This window comes from Fusarium oxysporum, chromosome III, assembly GCF_013085055.1.
Source record: "Fusarium oxysporum Fo47 chromosome III, complete sequence".
Lineage (NCBI taxonomy): Eukaryota > Fungi > Ascomycota > Sordariomycetes > Hypocreales > Nectriaceae > Fusarium > Fusarium oxysporum.
Window position 1 is genome coordinate 3,253,067 of NC_072842.1, and position 25,644 is coordinate 3,278,710.

The 25,644-nt window shown below is 48.7% G+C and overlaps 6 protein-coding genes across 6 annotated transcripts; 4 read left to right on the plus strand and 2 right to left on the minus strand.

Annotated features, from left to right (window-relative positions):
- The first annotated feature begins 2,882 nt into the window (after positions 1-2,882).
- Positions 2,883-3,535, plus strand: FOBCDRAFT_218674 (glucose-repressible protein Grg1). Its single transcript, XM_031176958.3, has 4 exons — positions 2,883-3,050; positions 3,108-3,152; positions 3,213-3,247; positions 3,306-3,535. Exons 1-4 carry the CDS (start codon positions 3,009-3,011, stop codon positions 3,391-3,393), a joined length of 210 nt encoding a protein of 69 aa, XP_031048091.2. The 5' UTR covers positions 2,883-3,008; the 3' UTR covers positions 3,394-3,535.
- Positions 3,536-3,843: 308 nt separating this feature from the next.
- Positions 3,844-5,223, plus strand: FOBCDRAFT_317249 (Emopamil-binding protein). Its single transcript, XM_031176959.3, has 2 exons — positions 3,844-4,658; positions 4,715-5,223. The coding sequence occupies exons 1-2, from the start codon at positions 4,127-4,129 to the stop codon at positions 4,903-4,905; spliced, it is 723 nt and encodes a 240-aa protein (XP_031048092.2). The 5' UTR covers positions 3,844-4,126; the 3' UTR covers positions 4,906-5,223.
- A 47-nt stretch (positions 5,224-5,270) lies between these two features.
- Positions 5,271-7,524, minus strand: FOBCDRAFT_218677 (ATP-NAD kinase-like domain-containing protein). Its single transcript, XM_059609508.1, has 3 exons — positions 7,311-7,524; positions 6,019-7,240; positions 5,271-5,961 (listed from the first exon to the last, which is right to left on the minus strand). The coding sequence occupies exons 1-3, from the start codon at positions 7,401-7,403 to the stop codon at positions 5,516-5,518; spliced, it is 1,761 nt and encodes a 586-aa protein (XP_059464478.1). The 5' UTR covers positions 7,404-7,524; the 3' UTR covers positions 5,271-5,515.
- A 3,556-nt stretch (positions 7,525-11,080) lies between these two features.
- FOBCDRAFT_198896 (uncharacterized protein) lies at positions 11,081-13,204 on the plus strand (the record flags this gene model as incomplete). The annotated part of the gene is made up of 5 exons (XM_059608931.1): positions 11,081-11,301; positions 11,355-11,515; positions 11,567-11,943; positions 11,989-12,922; positions 13,044-13,204. The coding sequence occupies 5 exons, from the start codon at positions 11,081-11,083 to the stop codon at positions 13,202-13,204; spliced, it is 1,854 nt and encodes a 617-aa protein (XP_059464479.1).
- A 269-nt stretch (positions 13,205-13,473) lies between these two features.
- On the minus strand, positions 13,474-14,496 carry FOBCDRAFT_218682 (uncharacterized protein). Its single transcript, XM_031176964.3, has 2 exons — positions 14,237-14,496; positions 13,474-14,186 (listed from the first exon to the last, which is right to left on the minus strand). Exons 1-2 carry the CDS (start codon positions 14,288-14,290, stop codon positions 13,527-13,529), a joined length of 714 nt encoding a protein of 237 aa, XP_031048097.1. The 5' UTR covers positions 14,291-14,496; the 3' UTR covers positions 13,474-13,526.
- Positions 14,497-14,962: 466 nt separating this feature from the next.
- FOBCDRAFT_290443 (uncharacterized protein) lies at positions 14,963-17,373 on the plus strand (the record flags this gene model as incomplete). The annotated part of the gene is made up of 2 exons (XM_031176965.3): positions 14,963-15,805; positions 15,854-17,373. Exons 1-2 carry the CDS (start codon positions 15,223-15,225, stop codon positions 17,371-17,373), a joined length of 2,103 nt encoding a protein of 700 aa, XP_031048098.2. The 5' UTR covers positions 14,963-15,222.
- Positions 17,374-25,644: the final 8,271 nt, after the last annotated feature.

The window sequence follows — 25,644 nt, forward strand, 5'->3', positions numbered from 1 at the left end:
GTCAGCATAGTCTATAGCTAGGACTACAATGTTATCTAGCAGTGTAGCGTTAGCCATCCCGCCGAATACCGAGATTTCTATCCTTCAGCCAGGAAGCCTTATTACCAACTGTTTCTTGCGTTCAGAACATTGACTACAAAGTGAAGTAGACCGCTATCTACTGAGAGAACCGGAGCATGTTGATCACTGTGAAACTGCATGAAGCCTGGGAAGCAGACAAGCCTTCAGCTGTCCAAGACCGCCCTGACAAAGATATCACAGAGTTACAGGATATCTTCCATGCTAGCCATGCAATGAACAGTCTCAACATTACCATTCTTCGTAGGAGGAAACTCAATACTGGTGACGTAGCCATCAATTCTATAAGTTTCTCATTTATCAATTCTCTCCATAATATACCATCCGTATTTCACAGTGTTTAAATTAGCATCATGTAAAGAAATAAATTTACTTTTATTATGGACCTTTTCCCGTCCAAGACCGCCCTACATATAAACATCACTACCCACAAGAAAACAATTATTCATCAAACAAATTTCAATACTTTGGCCCATATACGTCTTTCCAGTCGTGCAACGTGACCATATATCCAGCCCTGTCGCTTCCTTAACCGACACATCAGTGACAACAAACCTCAGGGCTTTAAGCCACATACGTTTTTGGCCATTAGAACATTCTCACACACGAGGCAATGGAAAGACTTTATTTCCCTCCGTGTTTTTTCTGCGAAGGAGACTGCTGAGGTCAAGTCAAGCCGGTAGAGAGAAGGTTTCCATTGCCCAGAATGTTACTAATGTAAGTTCTTGTTCCATTTGTGGACAACGATCATCTTCATTGCTGACACTGCAAGGTAATAACAAAATCGACTGGACTAACCCAGCTGTTGAGCCCCCAGTGCGCAATGTCGTATTCCCGAAAACTCGGATAGAGAGCAAGTTACGTGTAATTAGATATCATTATTTCCCCATTTAATTAACCGTACGTAAGTTTCTCAACACACCTAGGGATTCGAGTCGGGGAAGATTAGACGGGGTTTCACGTGCTGGCCGATCGTATTGCTCTATCAATTGCCAATGGTCAAACATTATTTGCACAGATTCGCTATGGATGCGTGATTGGCCTATCGAGCGCATCGATCGAAGTGTCTTCTCAACAAACTCAGGCTTGAGCATCCCACTAGCACTACGGGAGCTACGGGTGCAATCCGGCGGGGGATAACAACGGCTGTGATGCTAGAGCAGGGCAAGGCAAAGGCTCGGTGTTACCCTGGAATGTGGTTCATGGCGGGTCAGCCTTGACCGATCTTGCCTACTTGTGTACAAGGCTCAGGTAAAGAACCGAATCATAAGCTGGTAGCCTTGTTTACGATCATATCTTGATGAAGAAGTTATTGCCTGCATGTTGACGATTTATAGACAAACATCTAAGATTAGAGATTGCGTTAACTTAATCGTCAGATCAAATAAGAAATAGGACGTCATTCTCGCCAAGAATAGGAGCTCAAACGGGCACTTTCGAGTATTGTAATCGTCACTTATGCAAAGAGTTCTTTGGGGGTTTGCGGGCTCCTAGGGAGCAAGAAAACATTAGGCCTTACTATAGGATGCTGAAATAAACCCCATTAAATAGCCTCCTAAGCTTAAGCTTACTTACCTCAATATTTTTTGTCGCTGAGGATCGAGGTCCCAAGTTTTCCTGCCTTCCCTAGCAGGCTGCTGCAACCCATGCATTCTGCCATTGCCTTGAGTGGCTGGGGTCGGATCGAGTAACAGACACCAAGAAAGAGGCGGTGGTGGCACGTCAGAAAACAGGAATCACAAGCACATATGGATCAGAAAGCTGCAGTAGCGGAGACATTGCTCCGTCAAAATGGGCCACGAGGGGAGAGATCTCGATGGAGAGCACAGCAGATGGTGAGGGACACCAATCAATACCAGAAAGCAGAAATGCAGGCGTCGGGCGTAATTGTGTTTTACCCGCCTTAGACAGGGTCGGCCACAATCAAGCAAGTCGAAGAACAAAATGCCCGATTCGGGGAGCACAAAATAATGAGTGCAGTGTGAGGTAACTAAGCGTAATTGAAATGTATGTCCACATAACGTCATTATATAGTAGCTCTGGCCACGTCACCGCCACACTCTATGCTACCCCGCTATGTGGCGGCGCCGTTAACCCCGGAAGCGGGGCGGATCTGACCCATCGTGTTACACGATATGAGGGTAAGTGGGTCCGCTTCTTGAAGAAGAAATTCCTCCAAAGAGCTCTGATATGACATCAAACTCTAGAGAGTCTTTGTAACAGAGGCGAATTTTAAGCTGCAAGGGACCGAGGTCGATCATGTGTCAGTGTCTGGGTGTCACGTAGGAATTATACCATACACAGGGCACAATCCTTGAACTCCCAATACCCCGCGACGCGCATAACGCGTACATACAGGTCAGTCTCCTCTTCTAACCCCCACCAAACAAAAACAAGTCCCAGATCCTTTCATCGAGATGACGTTCCGGTGATGACCTGACGTCAGGGATGTCTCTCGAGCAACCATTACAAGCTAACCGCCCGAGCCTGCTTGCTATCCCGCTTTCAAGTGGTCGAGCAAGCTAGAGCATTACTGAGGTACAATCGATTTTCTCCCACTTGCCAGTGACAGTGATGTATCAAACCGTCTAGGCAACGTAGGACTTGTATGCAGAAGCCAGTCAATGACGACACTTTTTCCTTCACATGATAGCCCATGATAACTGGACAGGAGTTGAGCAATGGAGATAGGCATGCCAATCCAAGGAGGTGTATACGTCAAACAAGTGGTCAAACACTCGATGACGACGAGTCTTCAAGTTTAAATTAGTGTAATCAATTTAGATCTATATAAACCCTCATCACTCCTCTTCAATTCAAGCCCTTCTCTTCTTCCCATCACCACACACAATACCAACAAACCACCAACCTCAACATAACCAACTCAATTATCTTTTTCTTTTAAAACAAGAAAACTATATAAATCAACAATGGATACCATCAAGAACACCGTTAACCAAGCTACCGAGAAGGTATAAAGCCCTGGAGATGTTCCACCGTGCTTCTGAGTCGTTGCTAACGCCTTAAAGGTCCAGGAGGGTATCTCTGGCACCAGCAAGGAGGCTAACAAGGAGGTAAGTCCAAGGACAGAACTTGCTTGTAAAGTAATTACATGTGACTAATTTGCTTTCAAGGTTGCCAAGGACTCCAACGCCGGCGTTGGCACTCGGTACGTTTATACACCATTTTCGCTACACTTTGGCTTTTCTAATGCTTCTTTTTTTCAGTGCCTCCGCTGCCAAAGATGCAGTTAGCGACAAGATCGATGAGAGCACCCATGGAGCTAAGGGAGAGGCCTACAAGCAGAACCCATAGATGCCTCTTAACTGAGAAGTGAGGAAGATATGACACTGCGGGGGACTCGGGCCATATCTCGTTCATGAGACTTCCCGTACCCTCCATATTGAGCACTTAGATACCCAAGTTCGGTAGCTCTTCAATCAATCTATTGCACACACCAGCTCTTCCCTATCTTGTTGTGATTTAGGCATATACGGGGTCAGCTTTTTCAGCTCACCCCACTTGGATCGATACTTGTTGCATGGTATTCTTTCAACAAACGCTCTGACTGACTAGCTTTTCAATAAAGCTAAAAGAATGCCATGACCTTTGCCAAGTTTTTGAAGTAAGCGTCCTCATAGCATCCAAACCCTGTCGATTGTCGTTGATGGAGCCACGTGACGAGCCACGTGAACACTCTGCCAATCTTTCAAAGGACGGTACAGACAACTTTATATGAATCAAATCCTTGAAGAAATTATACCAGTTTATTTACCATTGTTTTACTACTGTAGAATTTTTCCTTCTTTCTAGCAATGCGATGTCAGGCGTGGCGGTGGTAGCTCACGAATACTAAGACATGACTTGAGACTATCGCGTGAAGCGACCGCCGAAATGAGCCGCGATCGCGTCTTATTTCCGACACCGCTCGTCTCCAGAAGCTCAAATTTCCTCGACAATAGCTCAATTGGAGCTGCAGCTCGGTAGCTGGATCTTGTACTCTTTAAATCAATCAATTGGAAGAAGTCTGGCACTGGGATCCGACACAATGGCCATAGAACCCTCATCATCCCTCCCGCCCGACCTGTTCGACCAAACAACAATCATCTCCCTCCTCTCGACTCTTGCAATCGTCTTCGCCGCCTATGCTGCCTCTTTGAGATTCTTACCATCCTCCTCCTCGGGGGTTCTCCGGTTTCTCTTTATATGGCATCTCGCCGATGCGCTGTGTCATTTTCTCCTCGAAGGCAGCTTTTTATACCACTGCTTCTTCTCGCATCAGCCCCTCGCCGATGATGCGAAGACGGACCTGTTCCCAACACCTCCTGGATTCTTAGGTTATAGCGATCGAGTATATGGTGCGCAGTCAGGTGGAAGTAATCCGTTTGCCCAGCTGTGGATGGTATATGCGAGGGCTGACAAGAGATGGGCTGGTGTCGACTTGGGGGTTGTGAGTCTGGAGTTGTTGACTGTGTTCTTTGATGGGCCTTTAGCTGTTTATGTGTGCTACTGTCTCGCTAAGAAGGACCCCAAGGTCAGCATCTGGATGATTGTCCTGGCTACTTGTGAGCTGTACGGCGGTAAGTCTCGACAGCACCTCAATTTATATGGATTCGCCAAACTAATCAATGCTCAGGATTCATGACTTTCTGTCCTGAATGGCTCATTGGAAGTGCCAATCTCGACACGAGCAACTTCATGTACCTTTGGGTTTACCTATTCTTCTTCAACACTCTCTGGGTCTGGATTCCGCTTTGGGTCATTTGGTACTCAGTCAAGGACATCTCAAATGCCCTGAATCTGCGCCAAAGTAAGAAGACTCTCTAGACACCAAGTGGCCACAAGCCATGAAATCATTTTATATTTGCAGTATATATATAGTGTTGTTGAACTGCAGGGATATGGGTGCAGAACGCAAAGCCCGGCTGGGGCACTGAGATAATGGATGTGGGCTAGGGGCAGTCATGCAGAGCCTCTTGTGAAGAGTTTCTTTTAATCCAAGCCTAGATACCTGAAGCTTAGATCTAGGCCTTATCATAGATCCTGAAGATTAGGATAACATCGTCGTAAGAGCCGTAAAGCTTATGGTCAGGTCATCGTAAGTTCCTTAACATTGTTCGTCCTCTATTGCATGGGTAATAATTACGTGACCGTTTTTTTCTCGCCTCACGCAATATTAGTGATACATCTCATTGAATTCGTACGTACTATATCGATTTACAGATAGCGAAGCCCCTATGCCACGTCCAACCAAGCAACTCGAAACCTTTCCGGAAAAGTGGATGTTTACACGAGCATAGCACCCTTTATAGTGACGACGAGACATGTTCCTCAGCTCAAATAGTACAATGGGAACGCCAAACCTAAAAATCCGCCATTAGAAATGCTATCCTTCACATATATGATTCTAGTCCGTACTAAATCGTTACACATCATCTCATTTCTCCCACTCCTTATAGCTCTTCTGCTTTTGTCTGGTGTTCCATCCTAACTTTCCACTGATACTGTTCACCCAATCTTCACTCCTCCGTCCCTGGGCTTGCACCGAGGCAAACGGAAACCTACTGGCGCTGATGGTCACGTAATCTCCCGGCTTGAGCTCAACACGTTCTCGGCCATCGAAGCTCGCCCATGAAGCCGTTCGTGCGCTATATGGAACACCGACCCGTAGCACAATCGTGTCAGGAAGGATAATAGGCCTGAATGACAGGGTGTGCGCGCATATAGACGTGACCAGCATCACAGGGTTCTCGGGGTGGCACAAGGAGCCCCCGGCGGCGAGATTATATGCCGTTGAGCCTGTGGGTGTCGATACGCAGATACCGTCGGCCAAGACCGAGGTGAAGTGCTCATCGTCACCAAATATCTCGGTAGTTGACATTGCTAGAATATACATTAGAACATCTCCTGCAGGGGTAACGTTTACTCTGGGATTCTCACTTGGGTTTGGTCCTCTGTCCACTACCACCTCATTCAGAATCTCAAACGTCCCATCCGGCCGATGCGTGTGCTCATCTTCCCTCTCCTCACCTATAAGCTCCTCCACCAAGTCTCGGGACGGCTCCTCGTCCTCCTCAGAGCCCTTACTAAGCTGAGCTCTCTTGCGTGGCTGACTTCTCATGACAGTGCCTTCGAAACGAAGCCTCAGGCTAACTGTGACGCCCTTGGTGAAGGCCGTTAAGAGTGTCTGCTGATAGTCCTCGAAGTCAAATTTAGTCAAGAAACCCAGGCTTCCTAGTGCAAAACTCAATACAGGTGGTACGATGCGCTGGAAGAGCCAGCTGGCATATAACACTGTACCATCGCCACCAAGTGAGATAACAAAGTCAAAAGTATGAGGGCGTGTTCTGCACATGTTCTCGTCCCAATATCGGAGTCGCCTGTTCAGCGTTTCTTTGACAGTCTGCTCGTTCATGTCCCCTGTATCAAGATATCCCTCGCTCACCTCATCAATAATCCCACTGACATCGAACTTCTTGTTTGTTTTGAGCTTGTCTTGAACATAGACGATGTAGGCGACCTCGTGATTATGTTGTAGGAGCCACTTGACCAATTCTCGTGTTTTTGGGATCAAGTCTTGGTCGTATATCTTTGTGAGGATGAATATGCTCTTGACCTTGAACCGAAGGCGCATGCTACTCAGTCGGCGACTTAGTTCACGTACACCCCAGGCCATATCACTCAGCTGCTGCTTGGTTAGAAGGCGACTTCGCACGTCGTCCTGATAACCTGAAAGGTCAACCTCGGACATGCTTTTGGTCATCTGCTGCGTCCAGGCCTGCTGATCAGCTTGGCCTGAGTGTTCCATACCGCCAGGCTCAACAACAGCGCGACACTTCTTCTGATATTTGGGGTCAACAATCGAGTCGAGGCTGTCGTCGCGAACAGCTTCGAGGTGATCGCCATCGAGAGCCTTGTGAAAAGTGGCATGGCTAGGATTTGGATTGTTGCTTAAATATGACGGAGGGTTATTTCCTATGGAGTGTTCCGACTCTGGCTCGCTGGCTGAGCTGGCAGCATCTTTTGCGCGTCGCTGACTGTCGAGAAACTGGTGGACAAGGCACTCGTCACGTCGCGAAGGATGGCGCATCACAGGCGCTTTGATCTCTGAGGCAACCATTGAGCTTTTGCGACGATAGGGGTTTCCGGGATCGAAGACGACCTGTATAGGCGATTAGATCAGTCGCACCATTCTTGGTTGTCATCTGGTATTGGCGACAGTATGAACGAACCTCTACTGCCTTGCAGTCCTCGTCAGAACTCCCATCGTATTCACGATTGCGCCCATCCTCAAAGTGTATGTGTTTCTCCGTGTGGTCTCCCATTTCTGCAGTTGAAAGGATAACGCACGATTGTTCCTTTCAACTGTTATACCTTTTGTCTTGTGATGCTCGTATGGTTGGATGACGTTGTTAGCCTAATGGCGGGGCAAATGGGAGATGGATCCACTGAACCAATCCTGAGAAAGCCGGGACTTTGACGATCTTGGCCTTTTTAAAGAGAGTTGATATTGAAAATCGTCTCGATCGCTGAGTTCTCTTACTTTCCCCGCCGTAACTCTACCATCTATGTATCAACTACTGATGGATACGAGGAGGTTTTATATACCTTAGACCATGATAGCAGCTTCAAAGACTTGACCTAGCTATTATGCATCTGCAGTGTGCTGATATAACAACAGTGGATCTCTTTGTGCTGGGTCTCGCACATAATATTCTCGATTGCACAGGGAAACGAAGTCTTAGCCATTGGCTACGATTTTACAGGCTTATTAGCCTTATCGAAACAGCATTGAACTCGCGTGTTAGTCAAATTATTCAGTTTAGGGTAACCATGAGTCTAAAGCACCATCGTGATAGCCAATATCAAGCCAACAGCCGGAACACATTGGCACATATTGATTGACCACGATAATCTGTTCATGTGAAGCCGGCAGATGTTGAGCTAGTGTGGTCATTGATAATACCTAACGTCACTTAGAGCATGGCTTACTGAGACTTACTTAACGTGCCTATGGATATGACCAATATGACATAAGCTTCTGGATCATTGAGCGAAGGCGGTAAATTATGCGATATCGACTCTCAGGAATGAAGTCCCATCGGTAGCGTCTGATCAGCATAAACAGTCTTCTCAATTACTATGCGAACATGGATGGTGATCCAATAGACCTGTGGTGGTGTGAACAACCCCCTCAGAGTTCTCACGAAGGCCTCAATCAACTTGAGCCTGTCAATGCAAGGTGAAACTGTCTGAAGTCTAATATGTTAGTAAAATGGTCGACGATATCTTTTAGCTCGAAGCCAAGAATTCAAAACATCGAAACAATACGAAGCATCTCTGTTGGCTATACATGCTCATTGGGACAACATAAGCAAGAACAAACAGTCAGACCTTTGTTGATCGATTCTTCTATAAGGCGAAAACAACTAGAACTGGGTTTATTTAGTACATATAATAAAGATGAAGTATACATATTCATCTTGCATTACACAAAGATAGAAGGGGGTGCCAAGTCGAAGACGGAAGTGAAGCTACTGCAGCAAAGCTATAATAAGAGACCTGTCATCCGTACCCCATGCTTAGCACTCAGTAACACCTTCGTTTTAAGCATCCATTACAAGAAGATAGGATGAAGAGCAGGTATTCTAGACACGAGATCACATATAAATACTGGGGTGCTTCTTGTAGCTGATACCAACCATTAAGCCTTTCTAATCAAACGCTTCGCAAGCCACTGGCTGTCTGCTATAGCACCCATAGCTATAGTCCAGGCTCTTTCCGGGAGTACCTGTTTGAGGAGGAAACATCTCTCACTTCATTATACTTCTAGCCCCGACGTGTGAGGAACAGTAAAGAGTGGACAATCCATGATAGACTAATGCCTAGAAAACAACAAAGACTTACACAGTATGGCATATAATCCGGATGCTGAAATGATTTAATCAAAAGGCTTACCGAGTATATACTAAAGCTGTCCAAGCTGTCCTAAACTTATCCAAGTATCTTCTAACCCTGAAGATAAAAGCCTTGACGTTCCCTATCTCCCCATCAACAGGCGTGGGGAGTGAAACTCACATAAGTATAAACTAATAGACCAAGGAAGCCATCAGACGGAGGCTCTCTGAATGTGACTAGCCATTAGAAACTCGCTATCAAGTCGATTTCTAATACTGTACTAGTCTAGGGCTAGATGCTCATGAAACTTCTCCTCATTCCACAGATCTATGGGTTCTTCACAGTTATATTAAACACGGTACATCCTCCTCTTGGATGCGTGCTCTTCCCCAATCCAACATGCTCCCGGACGGACGACTCGGTATTCTTAATAAGAATAGACGCACACGACTTGTCAATTTACGAGTCGATAGCTGCTAGAGAACCAGGTACACGAACTGCCAAGAGTTCGGCATTTGAGCCTTGACCCTGTCTGGCTGTCCTCGCTTACAGAGCTATGGGTTTCAAAGATAAAGTGGAAAGGCTTGAAACAACAAAATGGAGAACCAACCACCGGGTCCGCAGATACAGACAGATGCTAGAGAGGCCTAGACAAGGCTCTCAATGAAATTGACTCGCTTCCAGCTGCAAGCTAGCCAGCTAGTGTTCTCTCACTGTGCAGGTAGTTTTTAGACGTTTGCATGGTTCCGTTGACAGATCTGTTACCGGGTGCAAGCTCTGAACCTTGCGAAACGTCCCTGTATCCATCGTCTCGTGGCCAGCCGTTCTCCCCGCCTTCGGCACCAGCAGGATCCGTGTGACCTGCCATTGTAATCTCAAACCCTCTGTTCCAAAAGAGGAAATGGCCCTCGTCTAAGCTCTTGGCCCTTTAGTCATTGTCTCGTTAGCTCTCATGCTAAAGGGGATCCTTCGCTAATCCATGTTTCCTTCTTGTTTTAAATCCACGGCGTAGTTGCACAAAACGGACAAACGTGGACGCTAGCCCATATGCGGATTAACCCCACCGTTTGCTTCCCTTGAACTCCTGCCTCTTACAACCCGACGAAACTTGACTCTGTAACAACAATGCTTCAGCCTCTTCGAACCGGCGCTTTTCGCCGCCCTCAGAGCACTCTTTCAAGAAGCTCACTCAGTGGTGAAGTATCACTATCAGGAGGACCTTGAGAAGCAGTTCAGTTGTGGCTTCCATTCGAGGTTGATCACCATCAAAGCTCAAGTGAGAATGGCACAGATGATCGAGTCCAAAGAACTCAATCTCGTGGTGGAGTAGCATTCTCTAACACCGATTTCGTCAGCGTATTCGAGAATCAGCATCCCAGAAACCCAATCTACACGGGTGAAACAATACCCTTCTCGCTCTAATGCGGGAAATGCCTCTAGCCCACATCAAGGGCCTGGCTTGGCTCGCTTGGCTACCATTCTTCACTACCATCTCTCAGGGGCGACAGCTTCAATGCTACCAAGCTCCGTCATGAAGCAGCTTGATCCTTGTTCTTTGGAGATTTCTGAGTCGCGCAGGGGTCACCAAGCTCGCCGGATCTAGGGCAATCTGCGTTCCCGCTCGATGTGATTTGCCCTCAATTCGAGATATCAAGTCCTATATCGCCTCCATTGCCTCAGTCTCCTCCCACCCAGTTGGTGCTTGTCTGATCTTCGTTTCTTTTCTTGTTTTTCAATCTTACATTCGTTTGCCACAGGCCAGGTGCCATTTCCATTTCATTGTATTTCATTTTTACGGTACATCTCGTGTGTTTGATCATCTATCTACTGCTTCTCAAACTTTGCTCTGCTTTCAATTGACCAAGTATACGCCTGGAGGTCATTCTGATTCCTGCTATCATATCTCGGTGCTTTTCCAATTCATTCATCATTTGTCCTTTTCCTTTGGCATCCTAGCCCTCTTTCGATACTTTCATACGACCTCGACATCGACATGGGAAACTAGGTCTACAAAGAAGGACAACGCGGTGCCGGCACTGTGAAGGCTTAACGCCTGCCCTTTACTTGACAAACACCTCGAATTTGATCAGAAAACGACAACAACATGGACAACGACCCGACGATGGACTCGACCGGCTTTCAGTTCCAGGCAAATTCTACATCAAAATGGGATAACGAACTCAAGTTTGCTGCAGCTGGCTCCGTCCGCACCTCAATCATCGTCCTATCAGTTTTCAACGTGATAGTAGCATTCGCAGTTACTATCAGTATTCTTCTGCGATCATGGAGAACACTAAAACAAGTCGAACCGATATGGGACTTCAAGTATGTCCTGCATTTCCCGATCCGCAAGATTTTTTTCTCACAGTCACTCATAGGTCGTCTTGGCTTCGGCTAGTCAAAGGACGAGATGTTTACCCCTTCGTACTTTCTTTGGGCATTGTAGTTCAGGGAATTGTGTATGCTACCGCTCAAGCCAAGGGACTTGAGTCACTTATGATCCTTGGGTGTGCCACGATATCGCGAATGATGCTGCTAGGTATGTTGAAAGAATAATGAGCTTTCACTTGAAGATACTAATCCAATTTAGCTTTCTTCATCGTACCCTTCATTCAGATGTTGTTCGGGCTGGAGTTGACAATCCGTATCACGAGGCCGAGCATATTCCCCTTCCGTGGCAAATTCAACACCCTTGCCTGTCTAGTAACCATCGGTACCTTGTTGCTCGTCGTGTTCTCCATAACCTTTGCTGTTCTGCCATCGGAGTTTTGCTTTGCCAGTTTGATATCTTTCCTACATCGATACGATGCCGGATGTTTTGGGGTTTTACTCACTGTCATCCTGATAGTTCTCATTGAGTGCGGTGTTATATGCTTCAAGCTTCATACTGGTGCCCGAATGCGCATTGCTGAGAGGGATGAGGCATCTCGCATGGTTTACCATATGATAATTGCCGTGATATCATATGTAAGTATGGATCTGAAAGTGATAGCTTGTACTAATTCCGAACAGACTTTGCAGATAACATTCTTCTACAATACGGCGTTCCGAGATACAGGAGCAGCAGATGAGACGTCAATGACACTGAACATGATCGGAACAGTTGTAATGAACATGTCAGGACTATTGCTTGGCTGTCTTTATCTCTTCTTGCGATCAAGCAGATCCCCAACCGGTTGTTCTGATGACGACATTGAAGCGTCTCAGGGTTTCAGAAAATGGGGTGATGACCAGGATCAAGAGCCCCCAACCCCTGGGTCTGCGATGCTACAGCCTCTTGATCTTCCCAAGCTGGTTCGCAAGGCTGAAAGCAAAGAAGATCTGACGCTGGACGACAGAGTGGAAGACAAAGTGTTTGGTGCACGCAAGGACTTCCTCAACCGTGGCCTGAAGCCCCTGCGCTTGGGAAGTATGCGTAATTCAGGCGGTCTTCCAACCGTACCGAAACCCGTACGGACGTCATCAAAGGAGTCCATCAAAAACTTCAAGAGGAGCATGTACAGCATTTTCCCCAAAGCCGAGCCACCCAAGTCGCCCATCCTTTTGCCGACAACAACCTACAAAGATTCTACACCCAAAAAAACGCCAGCGCTTCAAAACTTAGCAGACGAACTTCTTGCACCGCCTGCCCTTCGTCTACCGGATAAAAGATTCCGGTCAAGTGGTGCTTCTATGCTCTCGACTGCAACTGTGCAGATTGGCCTGCGCCTTTCCAACATCGGTGATATGCGCCCTGCCAAGCCGGAGCTCAAACTAGACACAAATACAAAACAAGTACACAACCTCGACTGTCCCAACAGTACAGTAAGGTTCTTCCCAAGAAAAACGAGTCCACTTGCCATTGCCATCGTCGATGTCCCAGGCGAGGGCACTAGGTACAAGATCCAGGACAACTTTGATGAGAGACTATCCGAGAAGGAACTTCCACCAGTTCCTCTCAGTGCGGGTATGAATACTCCGCCGGAGACAACTCTCAGTTCCGCTGTATATAGCCCTCAGGAGAAAACGCCCGCCTCAGCCTCACATAATCCCAGGGCTGGATCAGTCAGTTCTGTAAGAGCTCATAGCCGACAGGGCTCAAGAAGTATGGGAGAGCCAAGCAGACTTGCCAGCCGTCAGAGCTCTAGGGTCGTACCAGAGATTGGCAGAATGCATAGCCGACAAGGCTCAAGGGCTGGGCCAGAGACGGGTAGAGTACATAGTCGTCAAGGGTCAAGAGTTGACTTAGAGGCAACAAAAGGAAAAGGACCATGGATTTGATAGAGGACAAAACGGTAGGGCAACTGGGGAGGATGACGATTTCATGAACGGTTTGGCAACTGTAACGATTCCCTTTGTGTTTTCATATTTAGGCCGTCTTTGAAACTAGCGTCGAGATTTGGTCCCTTTTATATATAGATAATACCAGAAGATTAGGTGGACATCCTCCGTAACATTTCCAATGCCAGAAGGCCGCCTACAGTGAGCACGGTCTCGCGGAATCCGGGATACCGGTAATTTATATTAGTAGTTAGTCTCTCATGTGATTATTGTTGTCAATTCATTGATGACTATCTGTCTTTCTTTATCGTTCGAGCAGCAGCTCTCCTCTTCTCCCACTTCTCCCAACCAGCCTGACACATGTCCTCTTCAGTGACAAGATCCCTAACTCTGAAAGCTCTCGCCAAAGGCGTCTCTAGAGCCCAGTTTAACCAGCCGGTTTGCCTCACGGCAGCAACAATAAGGAACCAACCGAGAGCGCTTATGACACCTGCAACACTACCCACAACGACCTGTTTAGGGGTATGGTAGTTCAAGTACACTCTGCTCCATGCCGTCGCCGCCGCAATCGCCGCCCCAGCTACACTCACAGCAACTCTCTCGAGAACGCTCCACGGCCGGTGCAAACCACTTTCTGCACGAACCTGATGTACACGAGGCGGCTTGTGGCGGACAAGCAGGAACAGAGCCAGGGAGACACTCCAGAAGGCAACGAATTGTGCGTGGGAACTAGGCATGCCGTAGCCCTTGCCGTGTATGCGACGCGGACGCTCTTCTTTTATCAGCCGTTTCAAGGCAAAGTTGAGCACCTCGCAGGCAAGTTGACCGAGAAACATCAAGGCGACTTCGACCTCGCGGGTAAAAAGGACGAGCGTGGCGTAAACGACGCATAGGGCTTGGGGGAGGAGGGCGAGGTAGGCGCAGGCGAGGGAGACATGGTCGTTGGGGTCCTATTTGTGATTGTTATTTGTAGGTCTTCGTATGTAGGTGTGAAACTTACGTAGTAGACGTGGGTGACGGAGAGGGAAGCGAGGGGAGTTGAACTGTCGTCCATGATGAGCTGGCTATATGCGGTATCCGAGAAGTTCAAGAGATAGACAGAGGCTGCATTCTCCTGGTAGGGCACCACAGTGGTCTCTGATTGGCACAGTTTGTATCAGAAAAAGAAAGAATAAGAAAACAGAGAAAAGGCTCGGGGCAATCACGAGTAAAAGCAACCGAAAGGTGAAATCCAAGTTTAAGCTTGTGCTGTAGATGACGATGCAGTCCGCCGGCTGTGGCTGCATATGTGGCTCAGGTGGGAGAAAAAACGTGGCGTCTCGGATTTCGGAGTCTCTTATTTGTCAACGCTGCGAATACCGGATACCGAAACAAGGCGTTACCACATTCAACCACGGCCAAAGAGTCATCTACGTTACTTTACAATGCTATTTCAGGCGTGAATAATATCGTCCCATTTTATTGATAGCCGAAGATTGCGTTTTCCTCTTTACAATCCGGTGTCAGTCATTTGCAGGTCATTCCGAAGTAGCCCTATCTTGGGCACTATCTTAAAAACCCTCTCCTCGCCCCTCTCTACGTAAAGTACCTCCACCAAAGAAGCACCTCATGTTCGAGTCTTGACAAGGAAGAACGAGAAGGAGACTAAAATGATGGAGGCCTAGCAGAACTTCATTAATAAGGGTTGGTCAATTTGAGGGCCCTTGGTATTTAACATACTTACTCAGCCTCGCCACCCTGGACAAAGTCTTTGCTGAAGTGCATCACCTACACACACTACGCCATTAGAGGATGAACACTCCTCCCAAGGTATAACAACTCATAGCAGTCCCGAGGTGTCAAAAGAATCGAGGTCATTAAACAGGGGGCAAAAAGAAAGCACCGGCCAAAAAGCCTGCCAAGTGTTTTCTGAACTATCTCAGGTTTCGTCCGAATTTCTGGCATCCTGGACGGAGCTGTAAGGTTTTCCTATCTCCCCCAACAGCCATGGACTATAGCGACGACCCACGTCTTATAGAGCTTGGCTCTATTGAGGCTATATACCCAGAGATCCGACGCCCTGACGCAAAAGACCCCTTCACCTTCGAGATAGACCTCCCTGTTGAGCCCGCCGCTCCAGTTACTGTCACTTTCCCAGCAGCCTCAGCACCCGCCCACCCAGGGCTCACTACACTTGGCCAAGCTACTGAGAATGCCCAGCCTGAGGTTGATTCTCTCGAAGTCTCGTACCTGCCCCCTCTGCGGTTGAGAGTCCGTCTCCCAGAGGGTTACCCTGCAGATGCGCCACTAGATATTGTGGTATCTACCATACCGCAGTGGTTGTCGAGGGAAACGATCAAACGGCTTGAGGATGATGGACCGCGCTTATGGGACGAGATTGGTCGCGACATGGTTGCATTTACTTACATCGATCACATTCAGCGCGCCGCTGAAGACGTGTTTGGAACCATCAGTCCCGGGGGAACTCTTCAGGTTGATCCAGAACACAAACTCGCCGTGCTGGACCACGATATAAAAGCCAAAAAGGCTGCTTTTGAAAAGGAGACATTTGATTGTGGTGTCTGTCTCGGTATGTATATTCATCACACATCCTCAGTCACGTACTGACATTACATAGATCCCAAAAAGGGCTCCAAGTGTCACAGAATGCTTGACTGTAGACATATATTCTGTATACAATGCTTACAGGATTTCTACAACGACGCCATCAACGAGGGCAACCTTTCTACTGTTCGTTGTCTGAGCCCCAACTGCGCCAAGAAGCGTGCCGCGTCGAAGGACACAAAGAAGCACAAGGTTGCCATCAGCCCCAGCGAGCTTCTTCAGATTGGTCTTTCCGAGGAAATGGTCAAGCGTTATGTGACGCTCAAGTACAAGACAGAACTCGAGTCTGACAAAAACACAATATACTGTCCACGACAGTGGTGTAATGGAGCAGCCCGATCGAAACGCCACAAGAAGCCGGAAGGTTTAGAGTTTGCTGAGACGTCTGATGCTGAATCCGGCAAAGAGGAAGAAGAAAACGAAAAAGAAAAAGAACAAGAACAAGGAGGGGTTAGTGCCAAGTCTGGAAAAAGGAAGAATAAGGAAACATTTAGCAAAGCGGATCTCTTGTCTATATGCGAAGACTGTGGCTTCGCCTTCTGTGGCCAATGCTACCAGTCATGGCACGGAGAGTTTGTCCGCTGTGCACCACGACGTGACAAGGGAGAACTCAGCGAGGAGGAAAAAGCATCACTCGAATACCTACAGCTTCACACGAGTCCATGCCCTACCTGCAACGCCCCTGCGCAGAAGACACACGGCTGCAACCACATGATCTGCTCACGATGCGACACTCATTTCTGCTATCTATGCTCTTCATGGCTTGACCCGGTGAATCCCTACCAGCACTACAACCAGCTGGCGGGCGGCAAAGTCACTTCCTGTTACATGCGGCTGTGGGAACTCGAGGGCGGCGATGGCGACGACGTGGGCTTAGGGTTCGTCGGTGGCCGCGGTCCCGTTGCAGATGCTCCCGCGGCACTTGATGATATTGAGCTTATGCCTCTGCCGGAAGTTATCGAGTCTGATGACAGTGACGGCGAGGACGAAGCCAATGTCCAGGGCAACAACAGACCGCTTGGAGGCCAGGGCCAAGGTATCGAGATTGCGCGTGAAGGACCCCTCGTTATACGACTCGTCGACAATCAAGCTCGCGATGGTCGAAGACCTATTCCTCCCGCTGCACCCGACGCACCGCAACAACTTGCGGGCCGCGGCCATAATGGCCCACCTCGAGGTCCAGCGGGGCGAGGACGCGGCGCAAGAGGGGCTGGGAGAGGAGGAGGCGCGGTAGCCCGAGGGAGAGGAGGAGGAGGAGGAGGAGGAGGAGGAGGAGGAGGAGGAGGAGGAGGAGGAGGAGGAGGAGGAGGAGGAGGAGGAGGAGGAGGAGCTGTTGCTAATCGTCAACGAGTGAACCAGCGACAACCTCAACTACCGCAGCAGGCACAGGGCCAGGATGAGAATAACCAGGATGGTCTGGATCCGGCACAGGAGGCCTGGGTTCGTCGATTTGTGCAGATGGCGCTCAACGATGAAGAGGACCTCGTTGATGGTGATTCTGATGAAGATGATGGTAATTGGATCATTCGGTGACAGCTGTTCTCAGACAGGTTCACGATCACGCCAAGCGCTGTATGGATGGCAATGCGCGGCTCCGCAGTAACGAACCAAGGAGGTTTAATGATACTGTAAAATCTCTAGATACTGTACTTTTAGGAAATCATTATATGTGTCCTGTAGCAAATGCATGCATGATCTACCATCTCCACCAAGATTCTAGGATGATGTCAACCGGGCTTTTGCTACGGCAATACATATGTGACTATGTATGGCTACTCACAGCAAGTATCTTGCTACGAGAATCAAGTTCTCCTCGCCAAAGGACGACGCCAACCTGAATCGGCACGTTAGTCCTAAACCCATACCCCCCATCCCATTCAACGCACATCGGGTTCTCAATTCGTGTTTGCAATCGAGAATCTTCGGTATCAACGATAGGCTCCGCTGCAGTAACCCAAATTCGTCCTTGACAGCCGTTGGATATGTGGAGTGTGTACTTGAGACTGTTCTGGTTGGGTGATCTACTGATTACTCAAACATGGCCGTATGCCTAGTATTCCAAATTAGAAGAACTCATTTAGACTTGTGGGAAATGCTCCGATTCTGAAAGACAAAGCATGATGCTTCGTCAATTACCGAAGGTAAACGTGGGTTCGTCCACCTGTATGGAGATTGTAAGGTAACGTCAAGTAGACCGCCAGTCGGGATTTTCACTCGGCAGACGACCCTGATCCCAGACAGCTCGGCCGGCCATGGAGATGGTGTATCCTATATCGGTTTGTTCTGTTCTGTTTCGTTCCAAGGCTGCTGTTGATCCAAATGGAGAGTCCTTTGCTCGCTTGGGACAGCTGACCAATGTTTGCCTTGATACCGTATCCTCCGGTGCTATAGTGAGCTGGCTCGCTGATCGACACTGTGACCCTTGAAGATGTAGACACTCGTGTACTATAGTCAAGGACGACAACCATAAAGTCAACCACTGTTACTTCTTCTTTCACAAGATGGCGGGGCGGTCAAAGTCAACGTGTCCAGCGCATAAAGGAATATTTGCGACAAAAGATGAGAGAGAGATAACCTATCCGCTTCCTGACTCCAGAGGTCATAGCACAAACCTAAACGAGATCTAGATGTTAAGATCAGGATATGTAAAAGGCCCTACCGCTAGCCACATGATGACCTGTCGGTTGATGCCAAGTACAAAGACACCCTCTTCAAGCGGACACTGCTCCGGCCGACAGAAGGTCCAACAGCTAACGCGAGGGTAAGGCGCAAGCGTGCTCAAGATTTTGTTCACGTGGTGTCGCACGGGATCACCATCTTGGTTGCTTGATAAGACAATAGCCGCTGGTATATTGTACATGCGTATCCAGACCTGCTGGCATCAAGGGTTAACGCGTGGATAATAAGCCGTGACATGCCGTGTTAGCCTTGAATTTGCCTTGAGACTTCGTCTCTAAACTGCCGGCAATGTCGCTGCCGACCATGAAGCTCACTGTGTCGAAACTCTATGACCTAACAGGGATTCAGGTGCAGCAGCTTGCAGACGCCGCCCTGCTCACAACTATTGCATATGTGCGCCCAAGTCCGCGCGCAGGTAGGCTCGACCTTTAGCCAACAATGAAAACATTGACTGTGATTGTTGACGGGCCTGGGGCTCTGGGCTGACAGTCGCAGAACATGGGAGTCATTAGTGAGATCCATGTTTTTACTACAGTATGTTGTTACCTGGCAGTTTAGCTTAGGTAGTTTCAGACATGACAAGAAATGTATCGAAAATTTGTTTGCCGACTGGTCCTCCTTGTCAGGGAATAACGTCCAAGAAGCAGAAAGTAACAATGGCAGTAGCCAGCAATCTCGCTGCTGGGTAATGCGGCAGTGTCTCTTAGGCAGAGCTGATCCTCATCTAGCCTCAAGACCACTGTCCCCAATGACGTGGTAAAAAATCATCAATGAAGGTTAGAGACTTCTGGTACCCAGGATAGGCTGGTTCGGGAGCTCTACAAACCCTCGTTCTTGTTCTAGGATCGGACCCTTTCCCATGCGCACATGCTGCATGCGTGGCTGTCACTCTTTGTCCTCGTCGCAATTAAATGGTACCTTTTGGCGCTCTCACATACGCCCTTATTTTCTCGCCCAGATGCCCATTTCTGTAGTGGACCAGCGCATACATACTGAACTGAAATCAGCTCATCCGCATTGCATCGACTCGGACTGCCGGGGGATCTCTCCCACGCTTCCCTGTGGGCGTTGCGTTGATCACCCACTGCCCCAATGCTACCGGATCTTGCCAACCAGGAGCCGCAAGCGTACTCACGAAACACAAGTGTCTTGACATAAGTGCGGTAGGGCTGAGCTCGCGATACCACGTCAACGTCGAGCAGACTGATTGATGCAGGTACACGGATCAAGCGAGGCCTTCAGAGCGAACCTATTCCTTTAGAGGCATTTTCGTACTTGGACATAACGCACTGTAAATATCACAAGGATTTTCTAGCACATGGAACTTGGAAGTAACTGGTCAGTAAGTTAGTGGGCCAACAAAATGGAATAACAAGGATGTCTCTTCTCACAAAGTTGATTAAAGCATCTGGGAAATGACGATTAACTAGCGTGACTTTGTACTCTGGATGCAGGTAGAAGCGACATTCCAAACCGAACTATTGCCATAAATGGCCTGATGTTTGAAAAGTCTCGGGACTGTTCATCCCCGCGGCAAGGCCGCATAATTGCACAACTTGTGCAGTATCAAAGTTGATAGGTATCTTTCCTAGGGTACTTGCATGGCTAGGCACAGCATGCAAGTAGAACGCAGACCTACATTTATATTTCTTCAGGGGTCTCTGCTAGTCTGAGCTTGTTAGCTCAACAAAGGTGCCGATCGGTAGCTGGGGGAGTTGACTCTACCTATGTACGCGATGTTTCGTTTCATTGCCTAATTGTTTATTGCCCCCTCTGCTACTCAAACCCGGGGTCGTCGCATGAAAGGACGAGTTACTGCAGCAAGACGGTTGTCTGTTGCAAGCCCCAAGGCTCTGTTACAGTTGGTGGAGTTTAACTGGAGCCAATTCAACACTTTGCCTGGCTATCTATAACCGATAACGCCTCAAGTAGGTATTGAGATCGCTTCAAACCTATTGCAGCCACAAATCAGGGATCAGCACGAACCAAGCACTTCTGATCAGGGACCAAGACTGAAGAATTGGGATCAGGGCCACAAACTCATCTCGCTGAATTCTATCGACTTCATGCGCATTGATTCGTATAATTTCGTCCACCCAGGGGAGTGATTCTGAATCGGTCCATATGCATCGTTTGCATGGTTCCGAGATGAATCGCTTTCCTGATTCAAACAAAGGTGATCAAGAGCCGGGTCTTCGATCGGCGTTTAATGTTCAGTTCAACGACGGAGCCTGGCCAAGGGATAATGAGCTATTACCCAAAGTGAGTCAAGTGTCTCCCAGTCAAGGTTGGAGAGGGACGATCAGCATCCCGAAAGGGACTACCGGCCGGAGGGACAAGGCCCAAGGCAGTCCAAGGCACGCCAGTTCGAGCTTACTTGACCTAAACCCGGAGACATGTGGACCTTTGTGCTTGAGACAGCAGGGGGCGGGACCCATCGGCAGCCATCAAGGACAACGCTAAAACTGAATGCCAGCAGGGAAGCCAATTGACTCAGCTTCCTGAGCTCATGGCACTGTGGGCGTTCAACTGCCGCGATCTGCTGGCGCGTTGCAACGTCTGTGGTTACGCTGCGGTTGAGGAACCAGTAACCATTGCCGTCTCAGCTCTCTCCCGCCCCCTCCAACGGTCACGTTTATGAAACATTCCGATATTGTTTCTCTCTCGCTGCTGAGCAGCAGTGCAAGGCAGAAGCAGAACCCGACCCTGACGTAGTGACACAAACCATGGGCGGGTTCCCTAACGATGGTTCTGACATTTGTGCATGGATGCGCCAGGTTGTACTACCTACACCTTTAAGTATGCACCTGCAGGACCGTTTTAGCGACTTTTCCGGGTGGACCAATCAAGTGTCTGTTATATTGCCCTTCAATTCAAGTGCTGCAAAAGCCTGCTGATAACTATCTTAATACCTGTGTATTAAGATCATGGATGTGCGAAACATAATTTCGGAGTCCACATAGCCAGAATAGTCGCCCAGTTCGCAGTATCGGCCCCTTTGTTGGAGGATCCCGTACATACCAGACTGCGCAACGTTTCTCGCAGTGCTCACTCATCATTTGTCATGTCCAGTACCAAAATCGCCTTTCAAAGGGTTCTTGAGCTCTGGAAAGGCCAGATTGAACATTACTACTTGTCGCAAAGCCAACTGTGAACAGCCTACTCGTAGAGTTAATAATAGAAACAGAAAGACAGAGAGGGAGACAGAGAGAAAGGAAGAAGAGGAAGAAAAAAAAAATCTTAAAAATGGTGGCCGCTTCACCGTGAAAGGCTGAGCCATCCTAATGAAGCTATCTGCATTTACTCCAACGTTGCTTTGAAGGCAGCAGACGCAATGGCCTGCCAGATCTCAAAAATCGCCGTGGCCACCTGGGATGGTTACATCGAGTGATTGGCGGCGGGACAGGGCACTTGTGGATAAGGGAGCTACCACTCAAAGGGTGTCTGGGCGCGTGTCTCAGGAGGAACAGTTCACCGGCGAAATTCAATTCCTTGTTCGAGTTGGGGTTTGTAGCCGGATGCCTTTTGGGATATAGTAGTTCTAGGACATGGCGCGGGCTTGGCAGCCTCGTTTGCCTGCAAGTCTCGATCAATAGATAATACTATACACACACATTCTTTTCGGGTGGCTGGAAGTGTCAGATAGTGGTATGTATTGCTGTTGATACGGGAACGAATGAGGAGGATAGTTGACCACCCTCCTCCGAACAAGCACGAAATACAAGACTGTGCAAGACATGTGAGGATGATAAACTGTGCGCAAGAGTATGCGGTATTGAATGCTCAATATCCTATGTGGATGCGGGGACTCATGAGCTCCAGTCTGTGCGGATTTAGACGTTGGAGATGTGGGCATGCAGTGAAAGTACTTCGCGTCCAATATTCTTGAGATATGCCCATCCTTGTCATGTCGAAGAGTCGTGAAATCAACAATCAAAGGAACCCCAACCAGCAAAGAAGCGGGCCTCATCCTGCGCGTGGTCTTGAATCCTGGGTAATAAATGTTTTAACTTGAACATATTGGTCTTTTTTAGCTTGGTGCTTCGTTTGGTCTCGACTCTCGGTTTTGGTCTTGACTTCCCCGGTCAGGGAGCATCGAAGTTGTTTAAGCAAGGCGGACATTTCGCGCTTTCGCGCCTTTAGCAACAATCCCTGATCACCTAGTGATAGCAATAGTGATAGCTTGATGGTGAGCCCCTCGCTACGGCCGAGCCTGGGCGCTTTAACGATTTGCTAACTTAACTGGAATGCTCCGATATGCTTGGGATTGAGCTGTTAGTGAAACTGCTCGACACCAAAAAATTGGGGTTTTTTGATATGGAGCGGCCCCTGTGGCATCGTGACGACAATAACACGCGATGAGGATGCCACACCCACGACTGATTAGGTTTCTCACTATGCTTTGTATGCATACAAAACCTGGAGGAGGCGGAAGTTTTGGCCTTGTCGGGTGAGAGGCCTGGTAGCCTGGGCCTTGACCGAGTGATGTAAGTAACAAATCACGGTCTGATCAGTGTTAGATGAGGGGATATACTGTGCATGAAAACTGTGGGGGGAAGCCGTTGAGGAGGGCGGCCGTTGAGAAGGGGCACGGCCCCGGCCGCTCTTGTCTTTTCCTGGCTCGCTTCTGCCCATTTTGCGTCTCTAGTGCATCACAATTGCTTCTGAATGGCCATTATCAACCTGGTTGAGTTTCCCCTCGCACGTCTCCCTCCTTGCTTTGTCCAGAGCATTTTCCCCTCGTGCCCTTGTCTCACCTTTCTCGTGCCCTGAACCTTGCTGGTTTTGGGTACGTACTGCTCCCTTTTCTCCACCAACGAACCAACCAAAGACAGGGCCAGACATTGATACAACGGCGTCCTTGACTTTGAAGCCATCTCCAAACTGGGCGCCCATCTCAAACCAAGCGCATGTTCCCCCTCACACGTCTCCACGAGTCGCAGAATAAAGGCAATGGAGCACCTATGACAGCAGTTACTGAGTCGTGACGTGACGGTCGGCCTTGTTTCGTTTCTCCGCCCACCCACGTTTTGTCGAGCCCTACCGAAACAGTTTCCCATCGTCATCATTATTAGCATCATCTTCCACAGCACGCACGTTTTCTCTGTCTTACGGACAAGGATCTCGAATTCCAGGAAAACGGGATAGTGTTGGTCCAAGCAAACGCCACATGGCTCAGAAAATAGCCACACTATTGAACGTTTGCAAATACCAACGCCATCTACTGTACCAGCCATGGCCCTGAATCTCCATCAAACACAAGGCTGCATGCCGGAGCAAGCTTCTCCGCACGTTCGGTCAAATTCAATTCCATCATGCGGCGCAAGCATCCCCAATCTAACTTTTTGACAATAACTAGTCACCTTGCTCGTGGACAACACAATCAACAAACGCGTTTCCACGACTCAGGCCTAGCTAGCATGGATATCCTAGACAGATCATGGGCACATGGTTCGTGCTCTTCTCTAGGCTGCTGTCATTACTGCAGGGCTTTCGATATTACCTATACACACATGCATATAACATTACTGCTTGCTGTAATCCCACAGCATGCAAGCGGCGCGCCCGTTCCTGTTGCTGCCACTGCTGCGAATTGGTCGATGATAATTATGATGGAGCACCGATATGCTGGTGATGGGGCCGTGCCGTTCACTCCACCTCCTCTCCGCTAAAAGGGTTTGAGTAAGCATAAGCTAAGCCGTCTCTTCTGCCAGACCAAGAAGGTACTCCATATTCTCATCTCCCGAGTCGATCCCAAAACGGATCACACTCAAGTACTTACTCCGGCTTGTAACCGGGCCTCGATTCCTTAGTTCACCGGGCAAGATCATAAGCTGCAGTCAGTACCTTTTGCGTGATATCACCCTGTGTTAATGCTCTATTAGGGCATCTCAGCACAGCACAGCGCAGAATAGTGCATTGCTATCACAGCCAGATCGTGATGCCAATGGGCGAATGTCAACCGCACACAAGCAAACCCCGGTCAATAGCAAAACTCTTCAAACCTGAGTTTTCCTCTGTTTCCTTACCTCCCTGCTTTCTGAGTTTGCCCCATTATTAACAGCTCTGTCCAACGGTTTTCTAGAAATTTGCGGGCCAGCAACCTTTACTAGGCCTCGGAGGATTCTTCTCTCAGAATCAACGTGCCCCGGTCAAGTGTCAGGGTTCAGGATTGGCTATGGGCAGGGCGGCTTGGTTGATGAGGGAGGGGGCTGCCGGGCCCTCAAGAGATAGTCCCCGTGTCCCCGCTCGACCCATTTGCTCTATCCATCTCATCCCAACCAGCATGGATGGGGGTAGCCAGTACGTGGACCTTGCGTTGGGCATGCCATGCTCTTATCCAAACTTTAGCGTCATGACTGGTCAACAGTACAAGGGCGTTCTCTTTCGTGCTGGACTTGACGAGCAGGGGTGTTTCTCGAACCCCTCGGTAGACGCTGACGAGGGGATGGCATGGCAAGGGACTACGCTACGTGCTGGGGCGTGTCTGGGATGTCTTCTCTTACCTCGTGTGAAGGTCCTGGCTCCCAAAAGCCCCGGCGTTGTCGGTCATGTCCTTTGCTTCTGCTATCCTGCCTGTATCCGGCAGTTTGCGGTCCTCTCTGGACCTGACCCTCTCTATCAGAAAGTCTCTGGAGCATAGCTTTGTCCGTGCTCCATTGCATGCTCCATTGATACATCCACCTTATCAGAATTGCCTGTCTCCTAGAGAAACAGCGTTTAATAAGCTCATCTTCTACTTCGTAGGCTCTTTATGCTGAAGGCTCCGTTGGTGTTCACCATCACTGCTGTAGAACAGATTATTGCCCTCTGTTAGGAACCCAGCATTGTCAAAGTATTTGCATGAAATCAGCCTCCAATATCACAACAGGCTGTTTTGTTTCTCAGATCCGCCCCTCCACTCCCCGTCCTCCTTCCAAGAACGGCCGCATGCGCTGAAGTGGTCTCCCAGCCCGCAGACATTCATGACTGTTTGTGAGAGCTTATACTAAGAACTCTCTCCGAACTTGATACTACTAGGTCTTGTCGACAGCACTGACCCAAGTCCCTGTGCCTGGACCTCGAAACAGCCCCCCGTCAAACTCGGTCTCCACCCTGGGGACAGTGCCGGGTGTTGTACTAAAC

What these genes read in the sequence shown, in the direction of transcription:
- FOBCDRAFT_218677 (XM_059609508.1), bottom strand. Translation starts at nt 7,403, where the DNA reads ATGGGAGACCACACGGAGAAACACATACACTTTGAGGATGGGCGCAAT. An exon ending in AGGACTGCAAGGCAGTAGAG is followed by an intron (nt 7,241 to 7,310) that starts GTTCGTTCATAC and finishes TCGCCTATACAG; the next exon opens with GTCGTCTTCGATCCCGGAAA. An exon ending in GGACAGAGGACCAAACCCAA is followed by an intron (nt 5,962 to 6,018) that starts GTGAGAATCCCA and finishes TGTATATTCTAG; the next exon opens with CAATGTCAACTACCGAGATA.
- FOBCDRAFT_317249 (XM_031176959.3), top strand. Translation starts at nt 4,127, where the DNA reads ATGGCCATAGAACCCTCATCATCCCTCCCGCCCGACCTGTTCGACCAA. An exon ending in TACTTGTGAGCTGTACGGCG is followed by an intron (nt 4,659 to 4,714) that starts GTAAGTCTCGAC and finishes ATCAATGCTCAG; the next exon opens with GATTCATGACTTTCTGTCCT.
- FOBCDRAFT_218674 (XM_031176958.3), top strand. Translation starts at nt 3,009, where the DNA reads ATGGATACCATCAAGAACACCGTTAACCAAGCTACCGAGAAG. An exon ending in GCAAGGAGGCTAACAAGGAG is followed by an intron (nt 3,153 to 3,212) that starts GTAAGTCCAAGG and finishes TTTGCTTTCAAG; the next exon opens with GTTGCCAAGGACTCCAACGC. An exon ending in AACGCCGGCGTTGGCACTCG is followed by an intron (nt 3,248 to 3,305) that starts GTACGTTTATAC and finishes TCTTTTTTTCAG; the next exon opens with TGCCTCCGCTGCCAAAGATG.
- FOBCDRAFT_218682 (XM_031176964.3), bottom strand. Translation starts at nt 14,290, where the DNA reads ATGGACGACAGTTCAACTCCCCTCGCTTCCCTCTCCGTCACCCACGTC. An exon ending in CCGTCACCCACGTCTACTAC is followed by an intron (nt 14,187 to 14,236) that starts GTAAGTTTCACA and finishes AATCACAAATAG; the next exon opens with GACCCCAACGACCATGTCTC.